This window comes from Sylvia atricapilla, chromosome 16, assembly GCF_009819655.1.
Source record: "Sylvia atricapilla isolate bSylAtr1 chromosome 16, bSylAtr1.pri, whole genome shotgun sequence".
NCBI lineage: Eukaryota > Metazoa > Chordata > Aves > Passeriformes > Sylviidae > Sylvia > Sylvia atricapilla.
The window spans coordinates 7,945,656-7,964,049 of record NC_089155.1 but is presented as its reverse complement, the minus strand read 5'-3'; the positions used below and the strand labels follow the sequence as shown (position 1 = coordinate 7,964,049).

Below are 18,394 nucleotides of genomic sequence, written 5' to 3'. Positions count from 1 at the left end.
TACATCTCATTTGGACAAACACCTCCAGACATTGCCCAAATTCTAGAAGACTCACATTCCAAAATTCACCAAATTCTCTCTCTAACTCACACTAAACAATTGGTGCAAATTAGTTTGGATCTGTGTATGGACAAGCCAGTGAGTATCTACAGAAAAGAACAGTCACTCAGCCAGGAACCCAAGAAATCCCAGCACAAAACCAAACTGGGCTGGTATGGGATGGCCTGGAAAAGGACATCAACCCCTCATGTCTGCTCCTCCAGTGCTCAGCTAGAAACACATTTCTGTAAACCAGCATGACAACTGCCAGGCACCAGTTCCTGGACAAGCTGGGACTGCTGTACATTTTTAGCCTGGTGTGCTGCAATTATGTCTTTAAGCTTAACAACAATTTTCAATAATTTTCAAGGTCAAATTCACCAGCAGGAAGTGTTGGGTGTTAAACAAAGCTGATCTCTGCAGCTTTTTCCATTCCTGATACAACAACAGCTAATGCAAGCAGAAATGGCTTGCTAATAGTTTAAAACATGATGATTTTGAGCAAATCATGAATAAGAGCATTTTAACTTAATGCTAAACTACAACAGTCCAATATTGTTGACATAAACATCTGTTCCCAGATGACTCAGCCAGGAATATCATCAGCTGTCCCAAACTATGCTCCTTCTCCTCACCAATTACTTTGTAGAGAATGATGTTTGAGTGGATGACTTCCACAAAATCTCTGGAAAACAGCTGCTCTTAAATGCTTGAATTACTTCTATACTATTTGCTATATCACTATAGGAAACCAGAGACTCGATCTATCATGTCTGGCCTCAAGTTCTCAGCATACTCAGATGTGTTACACAGGTACTTGCAAATCCTGCTTTTATTTGAAAAGCAAATATATCAGAATCCTAGAATTAACCTAAAAGTGTTTGTATTAGCCTCTTCCTGCACCCATCCTAAACCACATCTACTTAGAATTATTCCTGTATCTTAAAATTCCAATTGAGCAATATCTCAGGAAAATAACATTTGCAGATTACCAAAGAGCACTAACTTCATGGAAACATTTAAGGGGATACTATGTGCCAACCCAGTAAATTCTTGGAAATTCATTCTTTGAAAAATGTTACTTTTGTCCTTAAAAGAAGGACTTCCATGAAACAGATACATACTCATGAGTACCTAATCAGTTATTAAGTAGATAATTATGAGGCAAATTATTTACAAAAATCCATAAAGAATACTCTGTTAAGAAGACTTAGGTAAAGGGATCTGCATCATCTGTCTTCTCTAACTGATAAGGTTTTGTTTTCAACCTAATTATTAAATAAATAAATTTAAAGAATCAGAAAGAAGGAATGTTGTAGTCCAACAAAGTCAAGCTTGGTGCTGCTTTATAAGAGCATTAGGATAAGCCTTTGATTCAGAAGCCAAGTTTCTTTTCTTCTAAATATATGGTTTTGAAGAATGGTTATGTTGAGGCAATTCCAGATACTGGGTTCTGCAGAATATAAGGAACAAAAAAGGTGGGAGGAGAGAGACAAGGAGAGGGAGAAATCCCAGTTGAAGTGGAAAGTATAGTTGAAGCTGAAATCATCAAGAACTGACAACACATCCTGAAGAATTTAGCAAGTTGCTCAAAGTAGGAAGTTACACAAAGTAGGTCACCTCAGAAAGGTAAACATGCCCCAAGGCATGGTTTCTGCCTAAGAATTCACATGATCTGGACAAGATCTCTGGCACATCACATGAACCTTCCCTACAGAACTCCAAAATGAGCCAACAAACTGTAGCACTTGCACAATGTGAATTATTTCAACAGAGAATGAGAACTTTCATGGAATTTACTCTTACACCACCTTCGACAAACATTTTTCCCCATCCTAACTGTACCTGAACTCCTTCTTGCCAAAGGCAGTTACAGCATTATTCAACACCAATTTTGTGTTTAACTCAACACAGTTGTACAGAGAATTCCAGCTGGTATGAGAACAGAACATGTCCTGAGCCTCAGGATCAGCCTGAGGGTTGGAGAAGAGCTCCCCATTCTTGGCTGCTCTGAAGATTTTCTCTACACCAGTACAAACAACAGTTCCATAATGGAGATGATCTTCTTTCACCAGAATCATTGCCCTAAAAGAATTCCAGCAGTGCACAAAACACCAATGGAAAAAGAAATTTTTATATTCAGATGGCACATGTCACCTTCCCTTCAGAAATAACTGTAAAAGTGAAAAGCTCAACCCCAACTCATTGTATCCACAATGGAGCTGCACTTGTTTTCTTCTATTGGAATTAGAAAGGAGGAGTTGAGGAGTTTTCAATCCAGCTTTTGCATGAACCTCCCCAAGGGCAGTCCTGTACCTTGTCTTTTTGAAGATGACGAATTCCAGAGATCTGTCCTTTGTTTCTTTTTCTGATTGCCATTATCCACATGAATATGTACCTGAAGGAAAGTAACAAACACTTCTAGCAATGGCTGCAGAAACAAACTTGCACTAAATCCCTCAAAACAAACCTGGCCCACATTAAGAATAATTAATGCAATTAGTGTGATTTTTTATAGTGTTAGTATTTCCTGTTTCTTTTCTATTTTGCTTCCAGTGTTCCATAACTAAGGAGCAAGAAAGTGCATCACCATTCAACCAGCCATTTTTGATTCAGATGACGAGAGCAGCTTTTCATGGGCTCACCTAAGCAGAGACCAAGAACCCAATTATTTGGGTATTTCCATCAGCATAAACCTCACAGATTAAATGTAGAACACTGTCATGGTGGAAAGGTTTGCTTCATCTGGCAACCAAAATAGTACCAAGTCTTAATGTGATACCTAGAAAAATATCTGTTGCTAAAATTCATCATAACAACACATCCGATAAATTGCAAACTTTAAACACATTAAAACAATTTCAGTTAGGAGGTTCAGTGGTTTTGTTGCATTTGCTTGGCACTGGACTATAGAAGAACACGTCAATTCTTGCTTAATATCAAAAGTATCAAAATTTTATGGACATTTGTAAATTAAATTATGAAAGTGCAGCAAGTTCCTTTAAAATGTGTGTTTCTCTTCAGAGTCTAAATTAAATACAGTTCCTTTGGAGTGGTTTTGGTTTTTTGGGTTTTTTATTTTGTGCTTTGGTTTTTTGTTTTGTTTTGGGGGTGTTCTTTTGTTCTTGTGTCTTCTTTTTTTCTTCCTGTAATCAACATCATTTGCTGCACTATCCACATCCTTCCAAGTCTTAGATACACAACACACAGACATTAAATGCTGTGAGGAAAAACACAGCACACAAGGCCTTCCATACCTTGTAATATTTAGATATTGCCGGACGTGGCAGGAACCCTGTAGTGACTCCTTCTGGAGGATCGATGCTGAACACTGTCTGGAAAGTGGAGAGAAACAACCACAGAATTATTTAAGTTGGAAATTACCTCCAAGATGATTGAATCCAACCTGTGACTGACCCCCACCTTGTCACCCAGCCCAGAGCACTGAGTGCCATGTCCAGGTGTTCCTCCAACACCTCCAGAGATGGGAACTCTACCACTTCCCTGGGCAGCCCCTTCCAAAGCCTGACAACCCTTCCACAAAGAAATTCTTCCTGATGTCCAACCTGAACCTCCCCTAGCACAGCATGAGATCATTTCCTCTTGTCCTGTCCCTGTTCCCTGGGAGCAGAGCCTGACCCCCACCTGGCTGCACCCTCCTGTCAGGGAGTTGTAGAGAACAAGATTCCCCCTGAGCCTCCTTTTCTCCAGGCTGAGCCCCAGCCCAGCTCCCACAGTGGCTCCTGGTTCTCCAGACCCTTCCCCAGCTCCATTCCCTTCTCTGGACATGCTCCAGCCCCTCAATGTCCTTCATGTCATGAGGGTCTCAGAACTGGACACAGAACTGGAGGTGAGGCTTCACCACTGCCCAGCACAGAGGGACAATCACCTCCCTGGTCCTGCTGGCCCCATTATTTTTGATTTATATATACACACACATCCCTCTGAATTTTGCTTCCAGTAAAATCCCTAATGTGTACTTGCACTGAGAAGTGTCTCCACAAAAGTTACTGCTACGATAACCTTACTTTGTTATCAAATAAGACAGAGAACCTTGAATAAATATAGTTCTTTCAGGCGATTCCTGCTACCCACATGGTGCTCTCATTGTTCCAAAAACTGCAAGCCAATATCTAAAAATAATCAAACTATACAAATGACAATATTATTATTCACACTGTTGATGAGTCTGGCTGTGGATAAACAAACATTCTTACTTAAGAGAGCAGTCATAACAAAGCATAGAAGAACTTTTTGAGTTCCTTTAGTTTAAAATTTCATCTGTGGTCCCTCTGCTAATAACACTCTGCTTAGAAAAACAATCACGTTGTAACCATATCTAATTGTCCACATACTAAATTAAAAGCTTCTATCAGAGTTATGCTTTTCCCTCCTTTCCTGTATGTGATGTCTCATGACTACAGATGATGCTCTTTCAAACAAAGCATCCCAGTGCAACTTCAATGAAACCAGCTGTGGTTCTCAAATATTTACAACTCTGTTAATTTTTCTAAACAGAATTTCTCCAGACATTGATAGGAATTACCCAAGCTCATAAGAGATTCAGCTAGTTACAAGATGTTCCCCAGCAATTAAAAAAAAAAAAATAAAAGCACTTTTCCTGGAAATATTTACTTCTGAAAAATAGTCAAAGATACAGTATACAAAAGACATTTTGGTAAGTGCTCTTTGAAAATGAAGAAAAAAATTAATATTAATTAAAACAAGCTGGTGATCAATTAAGACTCAAAGACAAGGCTCTGCAAGAAGCAAACACTGTTTACCCAATGAAAGCTTTGTCCCAGTCCCACCCATCTCAAGATGGCAGATCCTTTGCAGTCACTGTCCACATGCATGTCTTCAGCAGCAGAAAAGGAATTTGAGCTTTCTCCCCCAAATTCAAATCTCTTTTTATCTATCCACAGCCCAAAAGAGCACACACAGACAATTATTCCAAGTTGGTCAACAGCCCTGGGATCAGGAGACCTGGTTTCTACTTCTGAATTTTCTCATCTCTCATCAGGCTTTGAAACCCTGAGAAATCAATTTAAATTAGGCTCACCTGACCTTCCCTCAGAACAGAACATCTCCCAGTACAAACCATTTGGTACCAGTGTACACAAACCACTACTACTGTACTGGAACACACATGAAGGTTTTGTATAACCACTGCTAGAAAAACAAAATCCTATGTATGCCACTGTGCATGCACCTTCACAAACACCCATGCATCCAGAGTTCAGTGTTACAAACCTGCCAAGACCATTCAAAACACACCCAGGTAACTTGTCTTTATCATAGAGTCTGCAAAGTTGGAATATATTTTCATTTTCAGTTTTAAACAGGGTGTTAATCTCTGGTGCCCTTTTGCACGCAGGTATCTGGCAGACCACTGGCCCACTGCACCTCTGAACTTTATGGGGCTTGAGATTTTCATAATCAAAGTTTTGGAAGTGCACAACAGGGACACAACTGACAGCATTATGTGGAAACCCACAAGTGTCACATTCAGTTCTCATGAAACTGAAAAGTTTTTTGTTTTAGACATCTCATAAGTTAATAATTAAATGAAAAAAAGTCAAATTATCTTTTGTTTGCTTTATTCCTTAGGCTCTATTGTTATTTCATGAGATGATCTCATATTCCTAAACACTGCTGCAAACAAGTTCAATGACCCAGCTCCACCTGGTGGATGCTAAAGCCTAGCCAAAATTTAAATCTAGCATCACCAAAAAGGGAGACCAGAACTAAAATAACCAACCTGGGTAAAACCCTGATTAATCCATCCCACCAGGCAGCAGCTTTCTCCTCAAAAATTACAAATTCACACCATTGCACAAGTGTACATCTCAATAAGAATAAAATGACCCAGTGTCTTTCCACATCTTTTAAATTAACTCTTCTATCCTTCAGATATTTATAGAAGCAGCATTAAATATTTACCTGGATAATATCTGACACTTTATGCAATCCAGATGTATTGATAAATATCCCAGTACCTGGAGAAAGCAACACAAGATTACTCTTAAAATACAAATATACATCCTCTTGTGTATAGCCACACCCTATCTGAATAGCTCAACACTCTGAATATGACTTCAAAATATTCTCTGAAACAAATAATTTATTACTAGTTTTTCATCATTATTCAGGATGCAAAGAGAAATACAAAACTGGCATTCCATGTCTGACACACTGGGAAGCTGTCATCTCAGCAAATTACATACACTTCTTAAAGCTCCTCTGCATTAAAAATGGGAAAGGAGCCAATTAAAGCAGCAATTAGGGAATTGCTGTTAAAAGAACATATGAAACATACTGATGGTGGGGATTTTGCAGCAGAAATGATCAACAGATGAACTTGTCAGGCCAGAATGCAAATGGCCTAAAAGGAGAAAGGTGCTGGGCAAAGAAAAAAGGAAGGGTGGGTGTGTCATCCAAGGATGCCCTTGCAGAACTGACAGTCTGTATTCTACTCCCTTCAATGTTTTTTCTGAAGAGTCTGCTGGTAAGAGCTAAATCATTTTCTTAACACATGTAGAAGTTGAAAAATCTGCTTTACAGAAGAGTAATTTAAGAACAAGTTGCTGACAGATATTAGAATAGAAGCTTGTTAAATCAAGGGAAAAACCCTCATATTATATGATTCTCTACATTCTTGTTTTTAACTCCATGACCAAGGAACAACTCAAGACACTAAAAGTACCATTAGCAAAATGTCAGCAAGCTTCACATCACAATCCAAGTGGTTTTGGAGAAAAATAGTGTCTGTCCAAAAATCCTCTCTGTGGGGATGGACCCATACATGGCTACACACTCATGTTTTGATGTGAGGTGGTTCTCAGCATTAGTTCAGTTACATGAACAGACATAAAATATATTTCCCAGCAGAGAACCCTGCAAGCCTTCATAAAAAGACACAAGTCCTTAAGGTCAGATTTTAGCTTCAAGAAGCTTTATAATTTGATTGTTTCCCCTAGCAATGCCAATTTCCAGTTACTTGCACTAAAGAGGAAAGTCTGAGTAAAAGAGCTAAAAAGTTCATGCACTTACGGCCTGAAAGAAACTGTAAAATCTGCTCGAGTGACTCCAAGAGGGAGGATTTGGTCTGCCATGTTATTTGGGCCTCTGCAAACAGATCAAAGATGTAGCTGCAATTTACAAAGAAAAAGCAGAAATGGGTAAACACTGTAAAGAATCAAACGGGCACAAATAATGTTACTCTTTCAGAACAACAATTTCACAATCAAGTAGCAAAACATGTTTCTGTCTCCATGAGAATGAAAAATTTACAAGAATTAAAAGTAAATACTTGCTCATCAAGGCAGTGCACAATACTGCCATGGCAGAAAGCCCAGACCACGTCATTAGTTTTTCCCATCATTCCTCTCCAACATACAATCCATTGCTAATTTAGAAGCAGATTGAAATGGAATTTCTGTGATTTTTTTTTTTTTTACCATGTACAACAGGGACCAGTTTAGAAATGGGATTCCAGAGCTCAGAGGTACCTCAGACACATCACTGCAGCATTGGTACCTCTGCTTAAATCATGACATGAAATTGAAAGAACCACACTGAGGAGCTTCTTCCAGCTCAGGAAACCCAAGCAGAGAATTTTCTACTCTTGAAACACTAAAAAAGAGAGTTCCTCCAAAAATAACAATTACTGCAGGTGGGGGATATAAGGAAAACAAAATCCTTGAGTAAATACTATTCCCAGAAACTAGAATAGAGCTATAACCCTTACAGCAGACCCAGCTCCAATTTGCTGCACTTTTAAACATTTAAACACATTAATGAGAAGAAATTCACCTTCCCTCTTTGGTGACTCCACCACCATTTGCTGGCAGCTCCACTGCATCAATAGCACTTTCAAGCTGAAGAAGTATTTCTTTAGGAAAATTAAGAGGGAAAAAGTTAGGATGCACAGAAAGTCATGTCTGGGACACAGGTAAGTCACTTTTTCAAATGCACTTTATTACAAAGGCTGTTACAAAAGACAGCAGCTTCTCTTGACTCTATAAACAAACCAGACTGATCAAAACCAATTTCCTGGATATCAACTTTAAATATTCATATTCAACTCTAAGAACTTCCATGACCTCAATTCCTAGAGGAAGCTGAAGTCAGCAGCTAAATGTTAAATTCTTCTCCACAGACAGGGAAAGTTGTTCTTGGAAATGCTTTGTATACATGAGATATCTTAAGCTCTTGCTGTTACCTTCAGGTTCTGACAGCAGAATGAAGCAATTGATGAAATTCCAGCACACTGACAAGACTAGAAAACATGGAAACTTCTAACAAAGAAGCAAAAGACACATTCATCTGCCAAATCTCTCTTCTTGGGAAAAAACTAACTAAACACTTCAAAAAGTTCTTGGGAAAAGCCAAACAACTTAAGCCTCTATGAATGTCTCAGTTATAAGTAATGTACATGGCAATGCTACATGAGCTTGATTTATAATTGCTGACCTTTTGAAACTTTTTCAACAATTTTCAACAACACAAAAAATAAACTTACTCTTAATCTTTGCTATATCTTCCAGTTCCATGTTCAGTCCTGTTGAAAAAAGTAAAGATTTCACAGAGGTTGTTTCACACCTATTTCATTCCCAGTTTCTTTATACCTTTCCAGAAATTATGGTTACGAAGGTTAGAGTTGTGTTCACGAAAAGATATTTTTTGTGTTCTCTTTCATAACCCCCCAGGTCACACTGGTTTGATCAAATCTTCCAGTGTCTGGCAACAATTACTAACCATCAACAATTTATTTACTAACAAGTGTGCAAATTTCCCAAAAACTTGCCCTAAAAGTTATTTTCCAGTTCTTGGTAGTGGCACTTCATAATCCCAGAGAAACAGTGATGTATCACTGTCAACAAACCTGAACTGGCCAACTCCATGTTGAATTCAGCATTGATTTCATTCTGTTGAACCACTTTGGCTTGTTCCTCCAGGACAACATTTATTGCATCCATTGCTGAAGCCAAATCATAGGGAGTCAAGTCAAAAGAAGAGGACTCCTCACACAACTTCTCCTAAAATATAAGGAATGGAAGAATTATTCTGACCACTCTGTGTGCAGTTTGTTCAGGCAGTTTGAGACATGACAAAGTCCAGGTGACCAGGCTTGATTTAATTTTGGATCTCCAGCTCAGGCCAGAGGATATTTTATAAACACTTGAAGACTTTGACTATTAGTAAGTATCATTCTTTCTGAAATGTAGAACAGACTTTGCCTCTTCCACATTATCAACATTCTAGAGAGTACAGACAGTAATTGTCTGATTCTCAAGCAGGAAATATTTTTACTTAATCAGTTTGTTCTTCAAAAAAGCTATTGCCATACTTTCCATTTAAAAAGTAGTAACGGTTTAAACACTCAGGATTAGTAAGTTTGACAAAACTTTCTCTGACTTTGAAAATTAAATCACGTATTGCTTCCCCAGAAACTTTTATTCACAAAAAGAATATTTTTTTCATGATAAATACTAAGGCCTAACCTACACAAATATTTGACTGTAATAGTGATGAAGAAATACGTTACAAAGGAAAAAATGCTGAGTGATCTAATCAGAAAGAAATAATTTTATTTCAGGGTAATCACCGAATTTCCACATATTAATCTGGAAGAGACAGCACCATCAGATAACTTTTGCAAAACGAGAAGCTGTTCTGGCTAATTCCTGCATGCAGGCATCAATTAGTACTTCTAGTTTTTCCCTTGGCAGTGTAGCACACTACCAAGGGAAAAACAAATCCAAACCCCAAACAACTGTGACCGGATTTCCACGCATTTTTTCAACAGAAAAAGATGTTCTGATGAAAGGAGCAAATCCTGGATGCAGCTATGCAAGTCTTTCTAGTGAGGCAGAGCAGACCCGGGTGGCTGTTTACTGAAAGGACACCAGGCACTCAGACAACAAACCACAGCTGTTCAGCAGAAATCCCACTGGGAGACTGTGGCTTCGTGTGGCAGAGAAAGGGACATATTTCAAATGTTCCTTTGCATTTCATCATTTGGGAAAAGAGCTGCAGTTTCAAGCCAGCTAGAAGGGAGAACACATAAGGCAGCATTATTTCTTTTTTCTTGTTTTCCTCTGTGAGTGAGGACCTGGAAATATTACAAGAGTCCTGTCTGCCATCTACTGCACTTGGGAGAGCTGATGCAGCTGGGCTTCAAGAATGGGTCTTTCATGATTTCTTACACAGTGTTTTCTCAGAAGTCTCCAAGAAAAAAAGCAGTTCATAAATCTGGAGATATACCCTTTAGAAATAAACCATCACCTTGTAAAAAACCAGCAGTGTCAAAGGACTGTTAGTTAAACTACAATAATTTAACTGTCACAGAAACAAGAAATGTTCATGATAATGAATATTAGCAACATACATCTGAGCACAGAGTTTACAGGCTCTTTGTAATAGGACAGAGTCTGTTTTACTCTTTGGATGCAGACTGGAAAATGGTAACAGACCAGAACAACTCACCACATTGTGAGCTTCATCAAATATCACCACAGTCCCCTTCAGGTCCAAGTTGTGTGATTTCCTGCTCTAAAGACAAAATCAGAACAAGGAAATGGACAAAAAAGCCACTGAAAAATATGGATTTGATTGGTTGAGAAAGTGGATGATCAGATACTTTTTGGGTTTTCATATGTTTTGGGTTGGTTTATTCCTTCCAGAAAACAGTAAGCAATGGCTGTGACTGCCCACTACAGAAACCACAGACTCATTTTCTCTGGAAATGAAAGTGCTAAAATGTATCATATAAATCTTTACAGAGGTTACAATTTGTAATAAAGAAAAAAGTGTGACATATTGAGATTAGTTTAACTAATTTGAGAAAGTTTAACTATTAATTTGAGTCACTTTGAGTCATTTTTGGCAATAGAGATCTGGGAGAAGTGGAGTGTAAAGCAGAGGATTTGCTTTGTATTTACAATTTTATGCTCATGTTGTCTTTGCAAGTGGATATTCTGGAAACATCCCCTCCAATACCACATCACTTAATTTCACAATGCTTTGCTGCTCATGGGGCTTAAGCGATTTTCTAAATTTATTTTTTATTTTATTAAACTTTTGGTCTTCCTGCAGCCGTGGAGTGCAATCTGGCTATTTTTATAATTCCTGAATTACTCCAAGCTGCATGAAGATGTCAGCACATTTGTTTCCTCAACAAGAAGTTTTCAAACCCTCAACAAGAGTTTTGGAAGGTTTCATTTTCCATCCATGAAATACAGACAGCTCATTACAACCGTTTGTACACAAAGCCAGAAATTATTTCCAAGGGATAGGTCCAATCTCTGCTGAAAGCATCCTTATTCTGAAAATCATGTAGCAGCTGCAGAAACAAAAATATCTCAGATTGCATGCAAAAATACTGCACAGTGTGTGACTGAAGATTTGTGTCCAGGAGGTGACCATCACCTAAAAATGGCCCCACATTCTGCAAAGCTAATTCTACAAATAGAGAAAAATCTTAAACAATTTTTTTTAATCCTAGGAAGGAATTTACAGAGAAGAACCCCAAATGGCATCCTCTATGGTCCTGAACTGGGGTTTGCTCAGTTATGAATCATATATAATGCATCTACTTGCCAGGTATAACTCTTCACTATTTATCCACTAAAAGTCAACATATGACAAACAGAAGAACAATTGCATTTAAAAGCAAAGTTATATGTTACCTTTGAGTCCAGTAAATAGTTGTAAGGCATAAAAATAATGTCTGCTTGCTGCTTCAGGCTTCGAGAAAGATAATATGGACAAGCTCTGTTAAAAAAAAAAAAAAAAAAAAAGTATAAAAAAACCAGTACAGACTAGAATGATTGCAGAAATACTAAGAGAACATTCAATATTTATGCACTATGATATGCAAATGGATTAATAAAAGTGAACAGAGAAACATTTTTCATTATTTTCACAAGTCAGGGGGAGGAAGGTCAGAGGGGACTGCTCACCTGTGCTTGTTTCCATTTTTAACCAAGTCTTCAATATCCATAATTGATTCAACCAGTTCTTTCTCTGTACTCTTTTCTGTAAAAGATGACATTAAAACCACCAGCTTAGGTGAAGGCATCACACAAAGATTTGCTGTTACCCCAATCATCAAACTCATCAACTAATATTTCATTCTTGAAAGACAGTAACAGAGAAAAACACAGAGGTGGATTCTGCCAACTCTTCCAAACTTCTCCACCTGCCTAGCAAATCCCTCTCACCAAAAAACAGGGCTTTGCTTCCAGGGGGAGTTAAGGTGAGCCAGACTCACCTTCCACATTGTTATAGAAATGACAAGCATGAGCCATCACTTTCATTCGGCACATGTAGATCTGTAAAACAAAACCTATTTCAGCCCAGAGTAGGACAGGTTGACAGGCACTGAAAGCAGGTTAAGGAGTGAAATCAGTTCTAACACCAGCTAATGAATAAATGCTAATCACAGTTCTTCAGATTTAAAATCACATGTCCTGCTCCCCTTGCAAGTTAGGCTCTTTTTCTGCAGCACAGAACACTCACATGCTCAGAGAAAAATGTGCTATAATTTCCCATTAATACTTTTCAAAACAGTAATCTTTGATATTGTAAAAATAACAGCTAAATCAATAACCAAAGCAATGTTTTGAAATTATTACTGTTCTTGACAAACACCTAAACAGCAGATCAGAAAGTAAACTACAAATTATTAACTGTCATGTTCTACACAGTGACATCTTTCTCTGGATAGAAAATGTCACCAGAGACTCAGAAATAAATTTTGCACTCACAAGACTGGAAACCAAACATTCCTAAAAGCACACTTTACAACCACTGTGTTTCCCTGCAGCCTCTTGTAGTTAAACAGTGTCAGAGTGAAGACAGAAATGACACAAAAGCCTCTCCAGGCTCTGATCTCACCTGCATGTGGTTGCCCTCCTGTCGCTTCACTTCAGGATTGATGCAGAGCTGCTCCCTGGATCCCAGAACACAAATCTTTGGCCTGGATACACAAAACTGAACATTAAAAATAAGGCAAGAAAGAATAGAGTTGTACATGCTTAGATTCAATATATCAAAAGTGAAAGATTCAGGAGAAACAGATGAGCCCAAAGCAAGAGCCAGAACAAGTCAATTAGTCTGTCTGTAACTGTTGTGTGTGTTATTGGACTTTGAGGCACTCCATCTCTGCTGGCAGCAGTGGGTGCTAATAAGCAGCAGCAGCTCACAGCAAGAAGTCACAAGCAGCAATTTACACCATCCACCACAAAATCTGGGTTCTGTTATGACAGCTCAGCCCAGTCAGCTGGGGCCTGTCATCCATTACAAGCTTTTGCCAGCTGGTTGTGATGTTCAGAGCAAGGTTAGGACAGAACTGATTCACTACAAACATTACCCATGGTTTGGGCTTTTCTGCTTATTACACGGTTGTATCTTTCCAAGAATTACATAAACAAATGACTGTGCCTGTCCAAAGAGCTCAGCCACACACTGGCATGGGAACAGCTGAAAACTGGGACAGGTACTGGTACAACAAAACCACAAAGTTATTCAGAGATTTGCATCAGCCTGAGGAGTTCAACTTGGTAATGTCTTCCTACAGCCTTAAAAAATGCCACCAGAAAAACATAAAGAAGGAAAATGAAAAAAGGTGATTTTATAAGTTAATGTGTCAAGTAAAAAACCAAAAGCAGACTAAATTCAGAAAATTCTATGACTGAAGGACGGAAGAGAAGCTGTGAAGTATTAAAATAAACCAAACCCATCAACAAAGAAAACCAGATTCTAAACATGCACATTAAAGGAACTACATTTCTCTGGATATCATCTTTTATGTGTTCATCCACAGAAGTTCAAACAATGACTACACCAGAGGGGCTTCTCTACCTTTTTGTCGAATAAGGACACTACCCCAAATCATACTCACCTGTACACTGTGTTCTTTAACTCATTAATGACCTGTGTAAGCTGAGAGTGAGTCCTGGAGGCATAAATTATTTTTGGAATGTCAGTGTAATAAGCTGCCAAATAGAAAAGGAAAAAAAAGCAGAAAGACATTATAAGCATAGAAAGGAGAACTAGGGATATTCTTAGCCTCCTTCCCCAGCTGGTACTATGGTAACAGTTTGCCTTGTAGAGACAGCAGGAAATGCTGTCATCTAAATATTCACATATATAAAATGAGCTAAATGAGTTTCTAAGAAGCTAAAGAACTAACTGAGCTCCAAGAAAAATTCAAACTACGTGAAATATCTTGAAAATGTACAAAATGGTGAAACTGTGCCTCAGCTGCTCAACGATAGCTCAGTAACTTTCCTAATCGTACATTTATTATAAAAGACAGATAAAAGCACACATTGACCAACATCCCTGAGTGCAGAGGTGGTGGTACTCACTTGGGACATCTCCATCTGTGGCAGCAGTGCCCCAGGAGGACACAGGTCTGTCAGGGAAGAGCTCCACACCGTTCATGCGCTGCGCAATTTTCCGGGCTGAGATGGTGTCCTTGAAGTGCTCCCGCCAGGCCAGGGTGGAACACAGCAGGCAGAGGGTCTTTCCTGTGCCTGTAGGGCTCTCCAAAATGCCATTTACCTTCTTTGTTGAGAGAAATAAAAGAGGGATTTAGGGGTTCAGTAGGACAGGTCTATGGTGCAGTACTGAAGGTCCTCTGCCAAGGAGCAAACAGCAGCTGGCAGCCCCACATGCACACACGAGGTTTAATCAACTTGTAGGACTCTCTAATTAACTTAACAAGGTTCAATCAAAAACCCAGAGCCAGCCATCAGATTTATTTAGCCCAGGAATTCAACTCTCCACTCTTAGAGCCATTGGAGTGTGTCACACAGCATAAAAGATACAAAAAATATGAGAAATTGTTGAAAAAACAGCCCAGAAAGTGGCTCCCAAATAACAGAGTGCTGGTTTCCTTCAGGATTAAGGTTTTATCCCATGTCAGTTTAGGCAGAGAATTTTGTTCCAGCACCTGGAACACCTTGTCCTACAGAATGTTACAATTTTTAAGTGTGTGGCAATACTAAAAATTGAAAAAAGCAGCAGCTGAGCTCAAGTGTATGAAAGGAATTTATAACATGAGCTCACAACACTGAGTTCAATGAGAGGAGGCACCAAGATACAGAGCAATGCAGAGCCAGGTGGAAAGCCAAAGATTCCATAATAAGCTTGTCTGGTCCCTCAGGAGAACAGGGACAATGAAGATGTGTCCAGAAAAAAAATATAACCACTGTGAAAAAACAATTTTATTATTTTGACATTCATTCAGGAAAATTATCCTCTTGCACAGCAAATGGAAAATTATACAAATAGTCCAAATATTAACAAGACAAGACCAAATCCCTCCTATGAGGAAAGGTTGACTGGGACTAGAGCCTGGAGAACACAAGACTCCGAGGTGACATAACTGGGGCTTTCCAGTTTCTGAAGTGGGCTACAAGAAACATGGAAAGGGACTCATTTACAAGGACCTATTATAATAGGACAAGGAAGAATGGATTCCTACTGACAGAGAGGAGGTTTATATTGGAGATTAGGAAGAAATTCTCCCCTTTGAGGGTGGTGAGGCCCTGGGACAGGTTGCCCAGAGATGCTGTGGCTGTCCCATCCCTGGAAGTGTCCAAGACCAGGTTGGACAGGGCTTGGAGCACCCTGGGATAGTGGAAGGTGTCCTTGCCCATGGGAGGGGATGGAATAAGATGAGCTGTAATGTCCCTTCCAACCCAAACTATTCATGATTCTGTAATCAGACCCAGCCAGCCAAGGACAGACTGCATGAAAACAAGCACTATTTTCTCAGCCTTTCTTTCTTTTCCCAATTTAGGCAGGAACATCCCATCTAAATTTCTACTATCACCTGGCAACCACGATTTTAATTACCACAGAGCAAAATAAAAATACAAGTAAAAGGTCAGAGAAGATCTGGAAAGGCAGCAAACAGAGCACATAAAGAAAACTTGAATTGTGACAACCTCTTCTTAGAGAAATCATTTTGTACAGTTAGAAACGGCACACAATTGGACACTCACGCACCTTTTGCAGACATTCCAGAACCTTGGCCATGTAGGCTTTCTGGCATGGGTAGGGCCGGAAGGGGAAATCCACCGTGATTCCATTCAGAGTGATCCTGGGCATGGTTCCTTCCCTGAGGTGCCTGCAAGGACGGGCAGATGGTGATGACTCTGCTGTCATGGAGCATCATGCCACGATAGGGCTGGAAGAGGCCTGAAACTTCACCTCGTGCAACCCCTGCCATGGGCAGGGACACATCCCAAGTTGCTCTAAGCCCCGAACCTGGCCATGAAGACTGTCAGGGATGGAGCAGCCACAGCTTCCCTGGGCAACATGTGCCAGTGCTGTCACCACCCCCAGAGGGATAATTTCTTCTCAATATCGCGTCTAACCCTGCCCTCTGTCAGGCCGAAGCCATTTCCCCTTATCCTGTCACTCCAGGCCGTTGTAAATAGTCTCACTCCATCTTTCTTTTCGGCCCCTTCACGAACTGAAAGGAGCAATTAGGTCACACCGTTTCGAGACGGGCCGGTACCAGCGGCTCCGCAGGAGGCTCACGGTCACTTGGGACCCGCTCCCGTTCCCGTACGCCTGGGCCGCACCGCCCAGGGCCCGCGTTCCTGAGTCCCCGCGGTCCCAGAGCCCTGACGCTCCAGGTTTCCCGTGTCCCCACACTGCCGTGTCCCGGTGCTCTCACGTTCTCACGTCCCCGTGTCCCGGCGCTCCCGCCTCTCCCGCGGCGCCGTTCGGAATCCCCGCGCCGCTGTCACGTGCCACACCGACCCCTTCGCGCGTCACTTCCGGCGCGCGCGCTCGCGAGAGCGGCGGCGTTGCCCCGGTAACGGGCCGGGAAGGCGGCGGCCATGGCGGGCCCGGGCCGGGGGCATCCCGGTGGAGCCCGGGTCGGGGTGTCAGGGAGCGAGCGGAGCTGGGAGCTTGTGCTGTCTCATGAGGGGCCCCGGGCAGAAGCCGCGCAAGCCCGGTGGGGTTTGAGTGCTGGCGGGTGTGAGGGAAGCGGGTTCGGCTCTCCAGACAGGCCCTGGGCGGTTCAGCCGGAGGGTTCCGCAGCCGCTTCCCCCGGGGCGGAGGCCGAGGTTCGGCCCCGAAGAGGCGGAATATCGGCTGTTCTCTCGCGAAAAGCCGCATTTCCAAAGCCTCCCAGCCCTGTAGTTGTCCCCCGTGCCAGGGCCACCCGAGACTGGTGTTTCTGCCCTTTTGAAGGGCTCAGGAGCGTGTGATAAGCGATGCCCTTGGCCACAGTTTGTCTTCTTGCTCCGTGCTGTGCTTCGTGCTGGGGTCGGCCACCCTTGGGCGGTGCTGCACGCAGGAGAGGGCAGAACACGGCAGGCAGGATTCTTTGTGAAACCCTCGGCGTTTGAGGTGGGAGGGTTCTGTGCCTTTATGTTGAGCCTTGTGGCTCCCGCGTTAGGAACGGTAATGAATTCTGACGGGTCTCTTTTGTTAGGGGTGAATGTGCCGCTCCTTTGTTCCCGGCTTTTCTTCGGCACGGTGCTCCCACCCTTCAGTCCCATGCCAGTGTATCCAGGCACATCCAGGAATGGCTTTGTCGGCATTCCAGGTTTTCAGGCCGTGTGAACTGCTCTGAACTGATGGATTAGCCAGTTTTGTCAGAATCTGGGTTTGATAAATGCACAGGCATGGTTTACCTGGATCCCTAGATTTTGTAAAACTATGTTTTATGCAGCGAGAAGGCAGGAAGAAAATACTTTGTACTCATCTCTGTGGTTTATTGCTGTACCTCATACTGTCACTGCATAGATGTAGAACAGGATCTGGCTCCTTCTAATGTAGCTTTAAAATGCTTTACTCATTTTAAAATACCTGGCCGGCTGCACAGCTTGTTTGTGTGTAAAACAGTTCTGATGTTAAAAGAAACAGACCTTAAACTATGTCAGTTAAACATTGTGTGGTCTGTTCTGTTCCCGAACTTGTTGTACATTCTGTGTCATAGTGTTGGGTCAGAGGAGCTCATGGATGTTTCTGTTTTGGTTTCCAGCCCTTAAATTCCTTGAGCTGAACTTCCCTGGATCATAAACTATCTTTAATTGTAGGGAACAGGCTGGAGAACACTGAGTTATTCCTGTGGATTTTCGTGTGCTCCACACAAAATTTAACAGCTGGTTTTGCTCATGATTCCAACTGTGAACTCTAATGTGATACCAGTCACACACGATTAAGCTGCAAAAGATACTAGTTTGTAAAGATTGTGAAATGAGAGTGTGGGATTACTTGAGGGGAGAAAAAATGTTTAGAACTCCTCATAAATACACGGAATACAGTGTTGTTGTTATTTCCTATAAATACATCTTTCCCACATGGAAGAACAACA

The 18,394-nt window shown here is 41.0% G+C and overlaps 1 protein-coding gene across 1 annotated transcript in view; it reads right to left on the bottom strand.

The window, feature by feature from the left end:
* RTEL1 (regulator of telomere elongation helicase 1) overlaps positions 1-16,369 on the bottom strand; it is a 46,607-nt gene extending 30,238 nt beyond the window's left edge. The window contains exons 1-16 of the mRNA XM_066330786.1: positions 16,270-16,369; positions 16,066-16,186; positions 14,418-14,616; positions 13,949-14,042; positions 12,943-13,024; positions 12,317-12,377; positions 12,006-12,081; positions 11,733-11,817; positions 10,531-10,596; positions 8,927-9,080; positions 8,564-8,602; positions 7,855-7,933; positions 7,093-7,190; positions 5,983-6,038; positions 3,297-3,374; positions 2,356-2,437 (exon numbers count right to left, since the gene is read on the bottom strand). Coding sequence (XP_066186883.1) covers positions 2,356-2,437; positions 3,297-3,374; positions 5,983-6,038; positions 7,093-7,190; positions 7,855-7,933; positions 8,564-8,602; positions 8,927-9,080; positions 10,531-10,596; positions 11,733-11,817; positions 12,006-12,081; positions 12,317-12,377; positions 12,943-13,024; positions 13,949-14,042; positions 14,418-14,616; positions 16,066-16,167 — 1,351 coding nt within the window. The 5' untranslated portion in view covers positions 16,168-16,186; positions 16,270-16,369. The remainder of the gene's footprint in view (positions 1-2,355; positions 2,438-3,296; positions 3,375-5,982; positions 6,039-7,092; positions 7,191-7,854; positions 7,934-8,563; positions 8,603-8,926; positions 9,081-10,530; positions 10,597-11,732; positions 11,818-12,005; positions 12,082-12,316; positions 12,378-12,942; positions 13,025-13,948; positions 14,043-14,417; positions 14,617-16,065; positions 16,187-16,269) is intronic.
* Between the last annotated feature and the right edge of the window lie 2,025 nt (positions 16,370-18,394).